The sequence below is a fragment of the Topomyia yanbarensis genome, chromosome 1 (genome assembly GCF_030247195.1).
Source record: "Topomyia yanbarensis strain Yona2022 chromosome 1, ASM3024719v1, whole genome shotgun sequence".
NCBI classification, from domain to species: domain Eukaryota; kingdom Metazoa; phylum Arthropoda; class Insecta; order Diptera; family Culicidae; genus Topomyia; species Topomyia yanbarensis.
In genome coordinates, this window is record NC_080670.1 from 24,636,359 (window position 1) to 24,653,188 (window position 16,830).

The window sequence follows — 16,830 nt, forward strand, 5'->3', positions numbered from 1 at the left end:
CAAAATTGTTTGAAATGACATTATCAAAAACTTTGCTGAAGGCACCATGTCTCTTAATATTTTTGAAAAATTAATTCACCATAATTACCTCTATGAGAATTAATCACTAAAATTTCTATATCAAAGCAGGCGCTGTTTTATGTTGATAACTTCCAGAAGTTGCCAAACCTTCAAAGTCTAGGATTATTATATTAGGTGATCTTGAACGTTGAAATTTTTCTAGATCATTTATCCCACTTTAAAGATCGCAATTTTTGACTTCATTGACATTTTATACAAGAAAATAATCTATAGAGGTTTGAAAACTGTTCCATGTTGATCCTTCTTGTTTGTAGACTGGAATGACATCTATTAGACTACTTATGTTTTTGAGTTTTCAATAATTTATCAAATTCATATTAAATTTCAGCATTTTTTTCAAAAAATTTGCGACTCTCATCAAAACCCCCTCCAAACCAAATTTCTGGCTACGCCACTGAGTATAGTAAATGTATACACTAAGGTTTTTTTACACGGGGGATACGCACAATGTAAAAAACCGTGCAAGAAACCGTATTAATTGCGAAATCAGTGTAAAAAACCGCGTTTATTCGGAAAACCGTACAAAAACAACCGCGTAATTCCAAAAACCATGCAAAAAACGATGAAACAATAGAAAATTTGTTAACTGGTTTTTTATATAGAGAAGAATACCAAAACCAAGAAAAAATACTACTAATTTTCCTTGGTTTTGATATACTTTTCTATATGAAAATCCAGTTAACAAATTTTCTACTGCGATTAGAGCTATGTTCACCTGTTAAAACATGTTAAGATATGTGTAAGGAACAACCTTTGATGATATGTGGGCATGTAGGGCCTATTAAATCAGAGTGTAAGTGATGTTACTATGGAAACATAGCAAAAACACGATTTTTGATTGGAGACACCTCTAAATCATGTCCAAATGAGGCCATTTTTGGCGAAAGATCTTAAATTCACACCTAGAACAAAAATTTGAGCTGACCCATGTATATTTCAAAACTTTTTCAAAATGTGGAGAAGTCTAAACTATATACAGGAAAATAAACCATTATTCGAGTTCTAAAATTTTGAAAAAGAAAAAACAGTCATGGTAATATTGAACTGAAAAAAGGTGCGAAATCGGCAAAGTCCCAAAAAGTCGATTTTTATAAAAAAAAAATTTTCGAGATAAGATTTATGTGTGACCGGACCGTTCAGTCTATATTTCCGGAACCATACAAGCGATCCGTGCGAAATTTTACAGACATCTGTGGGGATAATATAGCTATCATTTGGGACTAAGTTTGTGAAAATCGGCCCAACCATTTCCGAGAAACTGATATGAGTTTGCTAGTTATGAAAGATGGCCGCTTTTCCCGGGCACTTCCGGAACCGTCTATGGTGGTCAATGTAGTCAACGAAAGTTTGTTTGGCCATCGGTGACCTAGAACTGCAAAGTTAAGTTATTTGAGAGACATTTTAGCGAAATTTTTACCTTTTTTGCTTTCATCGGGGTATCGGTTTGAATCACAATTTGCTATGTGATCGCACGCCACAACCCGTAACTCCGGAACCGGAAGTCGGTTGGGGATAAAATTTAATAGCCATTTACGGGGACGCAACATCTTTCATTTGAGACTAAGTTTGGTTGATTCGGTCTAGCCATCTCCGAGAAACCGATGTGACTGTTAGTCTGAATTTGGATACTTCCGCCGGGGCTTCCGGAACCGATGATGGTGGCCAATGTGACCAAAGAGACTTTGAATGGCTGTTAATGACCTAGTACTACAAATCGAAGCAGTTGTGGTCATATTTTGGAAAAATTTTCACCATTATACATTCATTGCAGAATTTCTTAAAATCGACATTTTCTGCGTGATCGTACTCATCACCCTGTAATTCCGGAACCGGAAGTCGGATCCATTAGAAATTCAATAGCAGCCTATGGGAACGTTGCACCTTTCATTTGGGACTAAGTTTGTAAAAATCGGTTCATCCATCTCTGAGAAAAGTGAGTGAGATTGTGTTCGCGTACACACACAGACGCACATACACACACATACATACACACACATACATACATACACACACAGACATTTGCCGAACTCGACGAACTGAATCGAAAGGTATATGTCACTCGGCCCTCCGGGCCTCCGTTAAAAAGTCGGTTTTCAGGGCAATTGCAATACCTTTCTATTGAGAAAGGCAAAAATGTGCTCATGAATGGATTTACTCGAATATGCTGCTGCTCATCGAGCAGCGCATTTTCAAGGCTCATAATCGAATAAAAAAACTGACAAAATCATGGACAATAATAAAATCAGGTCTTTGTTATATTATTAAGATGAATGAGATGTCCACTAAACTAGAAGTCACCATCTTAGATTAAAATATGACTTCCGGAATTGACATCCGGTATTTATTCATCAACGTTATTCCAAAAATTCTCATTGTTTTGTTAATTGAAAATTATACTAAACCGAACTGGCCATCTTGGTTTTCGAAATGGCCTCCGACATCGATATTTGACATCTACTCGTCAATCCCGTTCCAAAAATACCCATATTGATGGCGCATTAGTGAATTCCACTGAACTGAAAGAAGTCGCCAGGTTGGTTTTCAAAATGGCACTAAACATCGATATCAGACGTTCACTTATCAATCCCGTTCGAAAAATACCTATTTTAATAGGGTTTTGGAGAATACCACTGAACCGGAAGTCGCCATCTCGGTTTTCGGATGGCTTCAGACATGGACATGGAAACATTGATCAAAAATCGTCTAAGTCTTTTGCCTTCAAGAGGAATATTTTTGCTAAAACCGTGTTAATTGCGAAATCCGTCATCAATGTATTTTGCCTTTAAAAGGACTTAGCATTTTTTGCGAAAAACCGTGCAAAATCGGTGCTAAAAAAACTTGATCAAAAATCGTCTAAATCTTTTGCCTTTAAAAGGACTTGGCATTTTTTTGCGAAAACCCGTGCTAATTGCGAAAACCGTGTAAAAAAAAGCCGTGTAAAAAACCGTGCAAAAAACCGCGTAAAAAACCTTAGTGTATATTTAAAAATAATGAATACACATAATTTAATCAACGTTGTATCAGTGTGAACACAATTACTCAGAGAAGTTGAATAAGGTAAAACGAAGTCATCTGACAATTTAGTGAACTTCTTTTCAGAATATCACTGCTTTATTCTCTCTCTATTAGTAGCATTCACTACAGATACAGTAGGTCGAAAAAATAACAGGCTCAGTTGCGCCGCCTAAAGGTAGCATTCAGAAATGTTCGGCATGCTGAGCAACTTTACCGAAGACACAGACCTTCCTAAAAGTTTTTGATTTTAGGATGCAGTAAACGGAAAAATTGACATACTCACTGGCGCTATCTAGCGGCAGATTATTATTTTTTAAACTATTTGGTCTATTATTATTCTCCTGGACAAGTTTATCGAAGAGAGTAAGAGCACGTGGTATTTGAATCAGAATGTCGTTTTGTTGATCGTCCAATATAGCGCGAGTGTTCGAGGGTAAAAAAATACGAAATTAATAAAAGACAGTACACTCGAAATGATATATTTAAATTTGGAAACTATAAATCAGCAAATGTGGCGATTTGACGGTTACTTTTTTCGGAAAGTCCAGCAACACAAAGTTTTCAGTCCATGAAATAGTACAAAGCTCAGAAGTCGTTCGGTATTCCTGATTAGTAAGCATAAAGAAAATATGAGAGTTCCGCAACTGTGGGAAATAAAAATTTCAATGAAACCACCATTTTTAAGTGTTTCGAGTTATGTTGCCAATTTTAAAGCATTACTCAAAGGAGGATAATATAGCAGACCAAAAAGTCTCTTACGGATTATATTCAGGATATTTTCTTGTTAAACTTTGACTTCAACTATTTTAGGTAAGATCCTGATTTATCATTTGCCTAGTATTGCCTTCTTTTGTAGACCTTTTCACTCACATTCTATTGTTATTAGAAAACTTGAAATTGACACCCTTACCATGTTTCCTCAAGCTCTAAATCCGGCCCTGGTCTGTTGATGGAAGCTCAGCACACTGCTAGCATTATTTTCACTACAGTGTAGCAATAGAGAGCAAGCAGAAAAGAATGAAAAATGAAACGGAAAGAAAAGCACGGAAGTTTTTTCGCACAAGTGGCTGCGGCACCGTTTTCATCCATTGCTAGTTCCTCCGCGCATTCACATTGGGAGCTGTGCTTTTTTCCTCTTTTTCTAACCGGCCGGCAACTGCCACTCGGGCTGGTTTTCCGGGGTTTCTTTAAAAACAAAAACAAAAAAAAGAAGCAAACCATTCACCGAGCAGAAAATCAACCCCGTAGGTGGGCTAGGCTAATTTTTTGTTTCACTGGCGCCGAACAGGCGTTGGTTTTGTGTTCTGCGGGCGGTCAGCGCCGGACAGCGCGCCATTCTGGAATGCGTGGCTTTCAGAAGAAATTTCCGGTGTTTTGGTTAAATTGATACGTTTAAAGATCAATGTGAAATTTTGATAAGGCAATTTACTTAGCTTTGAACTATCATTCACACTAACACAAAATATTGCCATTTAAATTTTATCAAACTATCTTTCCGGCTAAGCGTTTCGTTAAATCTGAAAAGAATGCCTAATGTTTCCGTGTTCTTTGTCAACCGACAGCTTTTACTTAATAAACTTGCAATCTTTATTCGCAAAGTTTATTCCAATGCTGGCGCGTGGACGGCAGGCTTTTCACGTGCTTTTCCTTCCTTTCTTTCTTTCAGGATTTTTAAAGTGTTCAAAACTCAGTCAAGTTTCCCCTCCCAACTCGTGAGCGAGTTTCTGCTTTCCGCCTTCCAAAACTGAACAATCGAACAACAGAAGAAAATTATGACGCCTTTTTCTTCTTCTTCTGCGGAACGAACGAAAACAAGGAATACCTTTCACGATGGATTAATGAAGCTGGCAGGATGGCAGTGAAATGAAATATGGTTTCCTTCGGTGGAAACTTTTTCCGTCCTGGTTTGTTTATAGTTTCCCAACCCGAAAACCGAACACCATTGGAATCGATGCACCGGCACCGGTTCCGGGAGGGGTTTGAATTGTCCAACGCGAGAAAGCTCAAATCGAATGCGGCCGCAAATCAGTAAAAATGTGCAATTTATGGAGGAAATAAAAAAACTGAACATGAAAGCGTTTAAACGTTGAACGAGTGAGGTCGGAAAGCGCTATCAACAGAATCCCTTCTGTAGAGTGATTCGGGTGTCCGGTTTGCTGTTGACCGTTTGAGTGGCGCGGTAAACGAGGGAAAGTGCGCGGAAGCTTCAGGAAAGTTTAGATTCCAGGAAGCTCGTATGTTTAAGCCGTGGTATGGTGGATGGGAGAAAAGGAACCGTACAAGAACAAATACTCGGACTCGGAGGGTGGTGGTAATACAGTGATGGCATTAGAGTCTAGAAGGGAGAACACTTACCAACGCAGGGATTATGGTTAACAACGCTAAATATTTTATCACATCTGCGCTTCATGTGGTTGTTCGGGCAGATACAGCCAAACATCGGTGATAATCGGAGATTAGTCCATGCTTCGTAGCACAATTCCCTGTTGGAGTTCCGGGCGATTTTTTTTTCGGTTCCATTCGTGGTGGCCGGTGCAAAGCGGGCGGCAGGAAGAGAACAAGAAGAAGCGAGGATGAGTGGGATTTATTTTCTGTTACACTATCCGCGTTGGGAAAACGTTTCCACTCCATCGGATCGTTGGGGTTTTTTGTTGTTGTTTTTTTTTGGATCGTGTGCTCGGCGGTTTTCGGTTTGATTTACACTGTTTGTTTTCTTTCGCTTAAATCGGCTGTGGTGGGTTCCGGGCGGTTCATGGGGATGGTTGCGACGATGTGGTTTGGCTTGTACTTTATCGGATGTATTCTCAAACGCGGCAGGAGTACGTTCGTGGTCAATACAGTGGAGATTATTATTTGCTGGGTGGTTTAGTGATAATCTTGGTTGCTCAAATGATCAACCCATCAATCTACTAACTTCCTCCGAAAAGAGCGGAAGAAGGTTGTAGCTGGATTTAGTTAATAGTGTCCGAAAATTTATTTAAAATTGTTTATTGGTAATTGTTACTGGAACAGTTCATGTAATACAAGTCCCATTGTCAGAACTATTCGGCTAACGGACTCCCAAAGCCGATTGCATTTCTGTTGAAAGACTCTTTCGCTCAATTAGCAATTCCTTTACACCACGTCCCCTTCCACTCGAATCGAACCCTTACTGATTGCGCAGTTCTTACCGAGCGTAAAACAACCTATCACGCCACAAACCACTGAGCGAGAAATTTTCCTGAATCTCATCACTCCTGTATCAACCTACCCCCGGCCATATCACTGGTTGAGCATGTCAACACGGATGATTTATTTCCGTTCGATCGATCACACATTAAAGGATTAAAATTGAAATCGATATTAATTACGGTTTACTTCAACCGAAATGCGCACCTCGCACAAGAATTACCGTTTTGTCGCTATCTTCCCCCTCTCCTGTTTTGCCGCAACCAGAAACCTACTCTACTCACTATATCTGATTGGCGTGTCAAATTTCAAGCTCAAGGTAGCGGTAAACGATGCGATAATCAACGCGGTGGGAAGCGTTGTGTGTGGTTTTCAAGAAGCATTAACCATATCCCACCGAAAGGAAAATAATTCACCGGAAACCGTTATTGATCCATCCACCCTCCCCCGTAACCCAAATCAACCGCGCGGCGTTCTGCCTGGTAGACTCTCGTAATGGGTTAGCAGCAGCAGCAGCAGCAGAGCGGCAGGATCCTATTTCAAAGTAGGAACAAATTGAAATGAGCAGTGTGTGTTACGTGCGTATATATTGTTTTGGGTCTGGCCAAAGCCGATAACGCCGTGCTTCCATTTACCACCCACCAAATCGCGTTGGTTTGTGTGTGCGGTCTGATCTCTCAACGGCCGGAAAGTTTGGTTGTTTCATGATTAAAATTTAATCGATTTTCCGAAACCGGATGGGACAACTTGATAGGAATTTACAGCTTGTCTGGGAATAGAGAGCTCTCGTTCGATGGTACCGGGCTTTCGATAGTAGGAGTTGAAGCTCGCCGCATTAGTACAGAGTACCGTGAGACATCCAGTTTAATGGGGCTTTGATTTGAATATCAAACTTTTGAACACTGCATCGGCGCCATGAACCGTGGACCACCACCACAACCGGATCACATTGTCACTGTTTGCTTCAGCTTTATGTGTAGAGACTTAGGGTCGGACCACTACTGCCAGCCGTACCTGTCCTCCATGCGGCACTTGTTTTCCCGCACCTTACAGTGCGTCTTAAAGTCCTCGAACAGTTTGATGCACTTTCGTTCCTGCTGGCAGACGGACAGCGCGTGATTGCACGTAGGCAGGGCGTCCACCGGGTATGGGTCTTTTTCTGGAATGGTAATATGAGAGAATGGAAAAACATGGACGTTAGCAATTTAAATTTTATTTTATTTTAGAATATTATGCGAAAATAAGGGGAAAAATTAAAAGCTGATAATACGTTCATTATCTTTTTAGTTATCCAACGGGGAAAACAGATCAAAATGGTTAGTGAGTCGAAATTGATTATGTGAAAAAAAATTCTCCCAGAGGCAGGATTCGAACCTGCAACCTTTGAGATTGCTATGACTATGTGTGACGTTGCTTTGATTGCAGAGCCCCCTCGATAACGGTTACGGGATGGCGAATAGATCGGGAACGGCTGCGATGCAAGTTATGGGCAGATTCTGATTGGGGAATCTGCCCATAACTTGCATCGCAGCCGTTCCCGATCTATTCGGTGGTAGAACGCTCATACGAAGGCTTCGTGATCCTCAAAATCAATGGCGTCTTCGTGTGCAGTTGTTGCGCTCCTCCACGGTAGATAGTGGCGCTGCTCAGCCTAATGCTGGAGCAGTTAACCGAGCAGTTGATCGTCCGAAAAGCGGTAATCATTGGTCGTGACTTCAACCTGGGCTGTGGAGTGGAGCAGTAGAGCAACCAACACAAGAAGGTATATCCTGCAGGAAAATCTAGCATAGTTAGACGTACGATTGTGCAATGATGGCTCTGTTAGCATATTTCGAAGAAATTGGAGGGAGTTCATCATCCACGTCACATTATGTAGCCCTTCACCGACGGAGAACATAGATTGGAGAGTATGCGAGAAGTATACGCCTAGCGACCGCCAGGTGATTCGCTACCGTATCGGCCAACGGGACCCCGCTACAGTGCGGGAAGGATGCCTGGCGAGGGAAAGGTGGAAAAGGACAGACTTCAACAATGCCCTTTTCGTTGATTTTTTTTATTAACAGATTAAGGCCGAAGTGGCCTGTGCCGTATACAAAAGATTCCTCCATTCCACTCGGTCCATGGCCGCGCGTCGCCAGCCACGCAGTCTGCGAAGGGTCCGCAAATCGTCTTCCACCTGGTCGATCCATCGTGCTCGCTGCGCGCCACGTCTTCTTGTACCGGTCGGATTGCAATTGAGAACCGTTTTCACCGGGCTATTGTCCGACATTCTGGCTACGTGCCCGGCCCACCGTAGTCGTCCGATTTTCGCGGTATGACAGATGGGCGGCTCCCCCAACAGCTGATGCAACTCATGGTTCATTCGCCGTCTCCATGTGCCGTCTTCCATCTGCACTCCACCGTAGATGGTACGCAGCACTTTCCGCTCGAAGACACCATGTGCGCGTTGGTCCTCCACGAGCATGGTCCAGGTCTCGTGCCCGTAGAGAACTACCGGTCTAATCAGCGTCTTGTAGATGGTCAACTTCGTACGACGGCGAACTCTGTTCGACCGAAGTGTCTTGCGGAGGCCAAAGTAAGCACGATTTCCTGCCACGATGCGTCTACGAATCTCTCTGCTGGTATCATTGTCGGCGGTCACCAGTGAGCCCAAGTACACGAACTCTTCAACCACCTCGATTTCGTCGCCACCGATGCAAACTCGAAGCGGGCGGTTCTCATTCTCTTCTCGTGAGCCTCTTCCTATCATGTACTTTGTCTTCGACGTGTTGATGGCAAGTCCGACGCGCTTGGCTTCTCTTTTCAGTCTGATGTAGGCTTCCTCCATCTTCTCAAAGTTTCGTGCAATAATATCAACGTCATCGGCGAAGCCAAGTAGCTGAACGGACTTTGTGAAAATCGTACCACTCGTGTCGATCCCTGCTCTTCTTATTACACCTTCCAGCGCGATGTTGAATAGCAGACACGAGAGACCATCACCTTGCCGTAACCCTCTGCGTGATTCGAAGGGACTCGAGAGCGTCCCTGAGACACGTACTACGCCCATCACCCGATCCATCGTCGCCTTCACTAATTGCGTCAGTTTGTCCGGGAATCCGTACTCGTGCATAATCTGCCATAGCTGATCTCGATCGATAGTGTTGTATGCGGCTTTGAAGTCGATGAACAAATGATGTGTGGGCACATTGTACTCGCGGCATTTCTGCAGTACTTGACGAAGAGCGAACACCTGGTCCGTGGTAGATCGTTCGCTCATGAAACCCGCCTGGTACTGCCCCACGAACTCTCTTGCAATTGGTGATAGTCGACGGCATAGTATTTGGGAGAGTACCTTGTAGGCGGCGTTCAACAGGGTGATTGCTCGGTAATTACAGCAATCCAGCTTGTCGCCCTTTTTGTAAATAGGACACACGACACCTTCCATCCACTCCTCCGGTAAAATCTCCTCCTCCCAAATCTTGGTAATCACCCAGTGCAGCGCTTTAGCCAGTGGCTCGCCACCGTGTTTTAGTAGCTCGCTTGGTATTTGGTCAACCCCAGCGGCTTTATTATTTTTGAGCCGGCTGATCTCCTCCTGGATTTCTTGGAGATCCGGAGCCGGTAGTGTAATGTCTTCCGCGCGTGCTCCCAGGTGCGTTACTGTGCCATCCTCGTCGTCTGCTGCATCGCCGTTCAGGTGTTCTTCGTAGTGCTGCCGCCACCTCCGGATCACCTCACACTGGTCCGTGGAAGATTCCCGTTTGTATCTCTGCACATGTCGGCCTGTGGTACGTGGCCCCTGCGCGAGCGGTTCAACTTCTCGTAGAATTTCCGTGTGTCTTTAGCGCGGTACAGCTGCTCCATCGCTTCGCGATCTCGGTCTTCCTGCTGGCGCTTTTTGGTCCGGAAAACCGAGTTCTGTCTGTTCCGTGCTTGTTTATATCGCGCCTCGTTCGCCCTCGTGCGGTGTTGCAGCATTCTCGCCCATGCTGCATTCTTCTCTTCGACTAACTGCTCGCATTCGCCGTCGTACCAGTCGCTTCTTCGGTCCGGGCCCACCGTACCTAGTGCAGTGGCTGCGGTGCTACCTATGGCGGATCGGATATCTCTCCAGCCATCTTCAAGGGCAACTGCGCCTAGCTGCTCTTCCGTTGGTAGTGCCACTTCCAACTGCTGCGCGTATTCTTGAGCCTCTTCGTTGATAACCAGAGCAAATTTTTATGGATTCAAATACCATACAAAAAAATGAAAATACCGTGAAGATGGGCCGCCCAAATTTCACAAGTATCAAATAACCAGAAAATTGTCTCAAAAACCCAATAATACACCGGAATATGGTTTTATATGGGATATTCCACCCAGCTAGAGTTCGCAGTACCGACCCTTTTTGGCGAGAACCGGTACTACGGTACTGAAGCCCTCAGTACCGGTAGTACCGGTAAAATACCGGTACTCGAATAGCTTTTTTTAAAAAATCGAAAAAAGTTTCAAACTGAAATTGAATGCTCAAACTGATGATCCTATTCTCAGATGATTGATTTGTGCTGATCAAAAAACATGTTTATTGTTTTTAATTGCTTCGGAATGGCAAGACTCATTTCACAGAAGATATTTTTCGTATAGGGCACCTTCTTTTATTTCGAAATCTAGGCCATTTTGAAATCAATAACTGCTAAGTGGTGCGACTTTCGTCGACTTGAACAGATGGTAAATGTATGAAAACCCTATTAACAATAGTAAATCAAAGCGAGAATGGCAGTAAATCCATGCAGGTTAATCGCATTTCCTCTCTTGCTTTTCTGAGAATTGGTTTCGACCTTCATGTCGTTTGTCTACTATTCTCTAATGCATGTCAAGGCTCCTTGCTTTCCTGTAAACTATGGAGTTTTGCTGAATTTTCCGATCACCAATAGTTACAAATCGCCCCTTTTGAAGCAGTTCACCAAGTCTAAAACTGTTAGCTACTAAATCGCTGTTCGTTCTTTTATAGATAAAGGTTTAAGAGCAAACCAAATACAGACATGACTTAGACCATAGTCTTATTACGCGCCACCTGGTGAATAATGGAAACCAATCAGAATGTCGCTAATAAAACTTTAACTTCAAGAATTATTATGATGATGGCCCCACCTCATTCCCACACAAAGGTGTTATCTCAACGATTTATCTAGAAGGAAAATTAATATAGTTAAACGTTATCTTGCAGAACGATATTTTGAAACAGATCCTCCTGCAGAGTTAACATATTTGTCATAAAAAATTGTATAGTACCGAAAATACCGGTACTGGCTTTTGTTCAGTACCGGTATTACGGTACCAAAAATGGGTCGGTATTCCCGGGATTTTCGGTACCGCTATTACCGGTACCACAACCCTACACCCGGCCCGGATGGAATACCAATTGTGGTGCTGAATGATGCGATACTGGCATACCCAGAAATGTTTAGGATGGTGCTACAGCAGTGTTTACATGAAGGCAACTTTCCTGAAATGTGGAAGGTACAGAATATGATGTTGCTTCAAAAGCCAGGGAAGCCACCGGGCGGTCCGATCTCGTATAGGGCTATATGTTTGCTGAATACATTTGGCAAACTCCTGGAAAGAATCATCCTTAACAGGCAGACGAAATGCATGGAGGACGAGTGTTCGGATTTCACAAAGGACCATCGATAGTGGATGCAATTCAGGCAGTGCTCAAGAGTGCACAGAAGGCATCTAAACGGAAACCAAGTGGAGATCGATACTGCGCTGTGGTTTCGTAAGATGCGAAGAATGCATTTAACAGCGCCTGCTGGGAAGCCATCGCCGCAGCGCTACACAGAATGAGGGTTTCCAGCTATCTTTACCAGATTCTGAAGACCTATTTCCAGAGCAGAGTGGTGCTGTAAGAGACGAACGAAGGGCAGAAGACAATGCGAGTCACAGTGGGCGTTCCACAGGGCTCCATTCTCGGTCCAACTCTCTTGATATTTGATATTGCAACTGCCCAGGAAAGTTAAAATCGTGGCTTTCGCGGACACTTGATGAAGTGGAGGTGTCGGTGATGGAGACAATAGACACGATCGAGAACTGGATGAACGGGGTCAAGCTGCAGATAGCTCACCACAAGACGGAGGTGTTCTTAGTCAGCAATTGTAAAGCGGTTCTGCGGATGCAGATCGACGTCGGAGGGCACGCGATTACATCGAAGCGGGCACTGAAGCAATTGAGAGTGATAATCGACGACCGGTTGAACTTCAACAACCATATCGACTGCGCCTGCGAAAAGTCGGCGAAGGCAACGAACACAATAGCGAGGATCATGCCACACGTCGACGGTCTGGGAAACAGCACGAGATGTCCGCTATCTAATGTTTCGTTATCAATACTGCGAGACGGGGTTCCTGCCTGTGATTTGGCGTTGAAAACCAAACGGAACCGTGAAAAGGTGAACAAGACGTTCCGATTATCCGTTATCGCCGGGATGATCCGCATCTGTATCACCCTGGCGAATGATATCGAGTGCTACAGTCAAAGAAACATAAGAAACGTGAGGAAGATGATGAGAATCGATTCGATGGCGACGTGGCAGCAGGAATGAGACAGTACGGATAAAAGAAGGGAAACCTACCGGTTCATCCCAAACCTGTCGATATGGGTCAATGGAAAGCACGCAGAGCTTAACTTCGGGCCACGACTCCTTCAGGAAGTACATATATTCATCGGTTCGAGCACGCAATATCATCCGTGTACCCGGAATGTGAGAACGTCGAGGAGACACCGTAGCATGTGGTCTTCGATGTTCGAAGCGAAACGCAGGGATCGGATAATGTCGTCCACAAAATGGCAAGTGATGAACAGTGAGCAACGGTTTCGGGAGGGATGGAAACTCTCCGCCGGGGTCTAATCGAGTAGACTGCGACAGAGCATCGGGTATGGGTCGTGCAATGCCATCATGCCAAGCAAGGGGAAAACCAAAGTACAGCCGCCGTCCAGCCTTCTAGTGGTACTGTTTACCTACGATTGATGACCTACGTCTCCACCGAGCCCGTAGGAGAATGTAGAGAGCCCACAACGACGTTGAAAGAGCAACTTTTTACCAGTGGATAAGGTGGTAAGAGCCACACTTAACAAGAAAATCAAGCTCAGTAAGGGGAGTGGGCGTAGCATATTGGTAAATTGATTGCCTTGTACGCAGCGCACCTGGGTTCGAGTCCCGACCCCACACATAGGGTTAGAAATTTTTCCTAAGAGATTTTTCTAACCCGAAGAGGCGAATGACCTTAAGGTTAAAACCTCTATAATTGAAATAAAAAAAGCTCAGTAAGAAAGCCCGCCTAGAGGAGCCTTGTCGCAACGCCAATCCAAATCAGTATGGCGACATCTATAGAGTTGCTATGGCGAAGATAAGAGGATCGGCGGTACCACCGGTTTGGGATCCGGAGAGAAGGAGGAGAGTCGTCGTAGAAACGCTATTGCCACAGCATAAACCGACGGCCTGACCGCCCATGCCGTACGGTGCTCAGAATGACCAGGAAGAAGAAACTGGAGCGGCAAAGGAGGGGCCGATAGTGGTGGCAAAAGCCTTGAAGACCAAGAAAGTTCCGGGACCAGGCGATATCCCCAATGTGGCTCTGAAAACAGTAATCCTAATGAACCCGGATGTGTATCGACGATGGTAGCTTCCCCGACATCTGGAAGCGACAAAAGCTGGTGTTGTTGCCGAAGTCAGGCAGCGCTCTGAAGATCCTTCAGCATATAAGCCGATATGTCTGTTGGATACAGTCGGCAAGGTGCTTGAAAGAGTAATCCTTAACAGGCTTACAACATACCCGGAGGAAAAGAATGGCCTATCCAATACGCAGTTCGGCACTGTGGATGTTATACGAACGGTTGTGGAAGCTATGGAGGTTAATTGCACAGAAGCAAAAGAGAAGAGGGTGCAGTGCCACGGATTTTAGAGACTTTCAGAACCGGGCACTGATCGGGCATTTCCCATAGTGCAATACTCGGTCTGACTCTTTGGAATGCCATGTATGACGGTGTGACTATTGAGAAATCTGACGTTTAAAATATGCACACAGAACTCTCGTACTTTAATACTTCCGCCCTTTCTTTAAGCCAAGAAGTGGTTTGCTTGCCTCCCAATTTACCATGTAAACGACGTTTTCCTCCAAATTCAAACGTTAAAAATTACTCAATACCAACGCATTTGGATCTGTCCATGACTATTATGCCGTTTTTAACGTTTGATTCTGGAGGAAAAAATAAATCGTTTACAAGGCGAATTTACGCGCAAATGGCCGCTTCTGGACTTGAAGAGAGGGCGAAAGTATAAAAATACCAGATCACTGTGTGCATATTTTAAACGTCAGATATAGTAGGTATCTACTTTATCCAGTATGTCCACGAGTCCGTGCCTACTGCCATCCATCGGTTCTCCATTTAGACAATCCCAACTGATGACCGGGTAAAGAAAACAAAAGAACCAGCGTGTCAGCAGGCCAACCCGTCGAGTGTCCAGCGAAAAGTTACTTCTTCTGGAGTGTTGCTAGAATTTTTTTTTTGTTGCTTTCCTTCTCCCAGGCAAAAGGAGTACCACTTTTCGCTCGAACGATTTGCACGTTATTCAATTCAATGAAAACTATTCTCCGTTTCACAGCTACATATTGGGCGGCTGAGATTGTGGCCTGCGAGGACAAGGACGGGGACGCAACGCAACGGGAGCCAACTATTGCTGCAAACACAATAGCTTTTCCGCTTTTTCTCCCTTTCACTGGTGCTTTGTGCCGCTGCTGCTCCCAGAACTAGTCTGTGGCAGTGTTTGACGATTTTCAATCCCTTGCTTCTTTGAACTGCTGCAGCCCGGCTGCACCTCCGGCAATCGTACAATTTCTAAAGGAGTATAGAAACTCGAAATGCTGTTATTTGCAATAAATTTCTGCATGAAGTAATTTACTATGCAATCTGTTTTTCCTTCTGCTCGAGTGGGAAAACGGGAGGTTCCGAGGAGGATGTGCCCTTAGGGATGTTCTGTTTTTATCCAGCACAGCTAAAAAAAAACAATAGATTCTCGAAAGGAGGACACTGTTTTTTTGTTTGTTGGTTTTTTTGTCGAACTGCTCGCTGTCAGCCAACATAATCGGATGGATGGAAAGTGTGCCAGAATGAAAAGAATGGGATTTAAGTGAGTGGAAATGGTATAAAAATAATCGCGTAATGAATGGAAATTTGTTCAAGCACGATTAAACTGGCCATACAGTAACGGAAACTGTTATTCTGCCGAGTCGAGAGATAGCCTCTGGTCTTCGTTGTGTGACAAAAGCGGAGCATCTGGAACACCGACGTTGGAGCGTGGGAATAAAAGACAACCCCGGGGCATTGTAGGTTTTAAATGCAATCCGCGTCGTGTCTTCCGTGCGAACAGGTTGAACGTTAAAAGAAGCGCAAGTGTGGTATTCATAGCTAATTCAATGTGTTCCTGGTTTTGTGCAAAACTTTAGTTAAGGATTTTTTAGCTGGGATATATTGAAATGAAACTTTTCCTATTTTTATAGTATGAATCTTTGCCTCTTTAATTTTTTTTTTGTTTTTTTTAAGCTGTGGTTCATTGTGTCATTCTACCTACTTTTGACACATTTATGCAGATACCGCCTTCATACATTGTTTGCAAAAATTGGTTTCCCACTTAGCATCCTAAATTTTTATCTGGCTTATGTTTTTCCTGCTGTGGAAAGTTTACGGTATTGTCGCATTTTAGTCAGGTTCATATTATAAAACACATTATGCAAACTATCTTTTGCATAAGAATCGCAAGACACTTTATTCCATGAAATCCTGATTTATGATTTCCAAAGGCGACGTTTCTATGTCTTTCTCACTGTTGTGCTATTTCATGACAAGCGCCAGCATATTTTGATGAAAACGACTGTTAAAGTTTGAGATTGAATATCTTGAAACCTATAAGCGGTGAAAACAATTCAGATCAGACACTGACTGCTTCTCCACACCAATCAAATATGAATTTTATCATTGACGTAACTGCAAACATGACACAATTTAACAGACCGTAATTTACGAAATGACGAGACATTGCCGTGTTCCGTTCAATTTTACATGGAACATATACTTTACATGCGCAATGACATAAAATTACACTTTCTGCCATTCTGAACAAACGCCATATCGTCGCTGTTGTGCTATCTTATGACAAACGCCATTTTGGGGTAATCTGAGTTAGATATGCCACATTACGTGTCAAAAAGATCTCTACAAAGTGGCGTTTTCAGAATTTTGACATTCTGCTTGGTTACTGAGATATAGCGAGAAAGGTGCTGAGAAATTTTCAATTTTTTGCTTCAAATGACTGTGTCTGGGGATTGGCTCAAGTTCTTTTGATGTATAAGGTGTTTTTATGTGTAAAACTATCTGTGTAACACAATGGCATAATCATTTTCAAAAGAAAAATACGCAAATTGTGGGAAAAATACAGTTTAAGTTTTCAACTGGAAATATAGTATATTTGGCAACACTGCAACCAAAAATAACTATCTTTTCTAGATTCCCTGACTCATTTCCTTAAAAATGCACCTCACCGGTTGTTTATAG

General features: G+C 43.4%; 1 protein-coding gene across 7 annotated transcripts in view; it reads right to left on the minus strand.

Annotated features, from left to right (window-relative positions):
• Nucleotides 1–16,830, minus strand: part of LOC131677126 (uncharacterized) — a 565,677-nt gene that overhangs the window by 86,173 nt on the left and 462,674 nt on the right. For all 7 annotated transcript variants that reach the window (XM_058956746.1, XM_058956747.1, XM_058956745.1 and 4 more), the window contains exons 5-6: nt 7,279–7,423; nt 5,452–5,579 (exon numbers count right to left, since the gene is read on the minus strand). In XM_058956746.1, the coding sequence (XP_058812729.1) occupies nt 5,452–5,579; nt 7,279–7,423 (273 nt within the window). The remainder of the gene's footprint in view (nt 1–5,451; nt 5,580–7,278; nt 7,424–16,830) is intronic.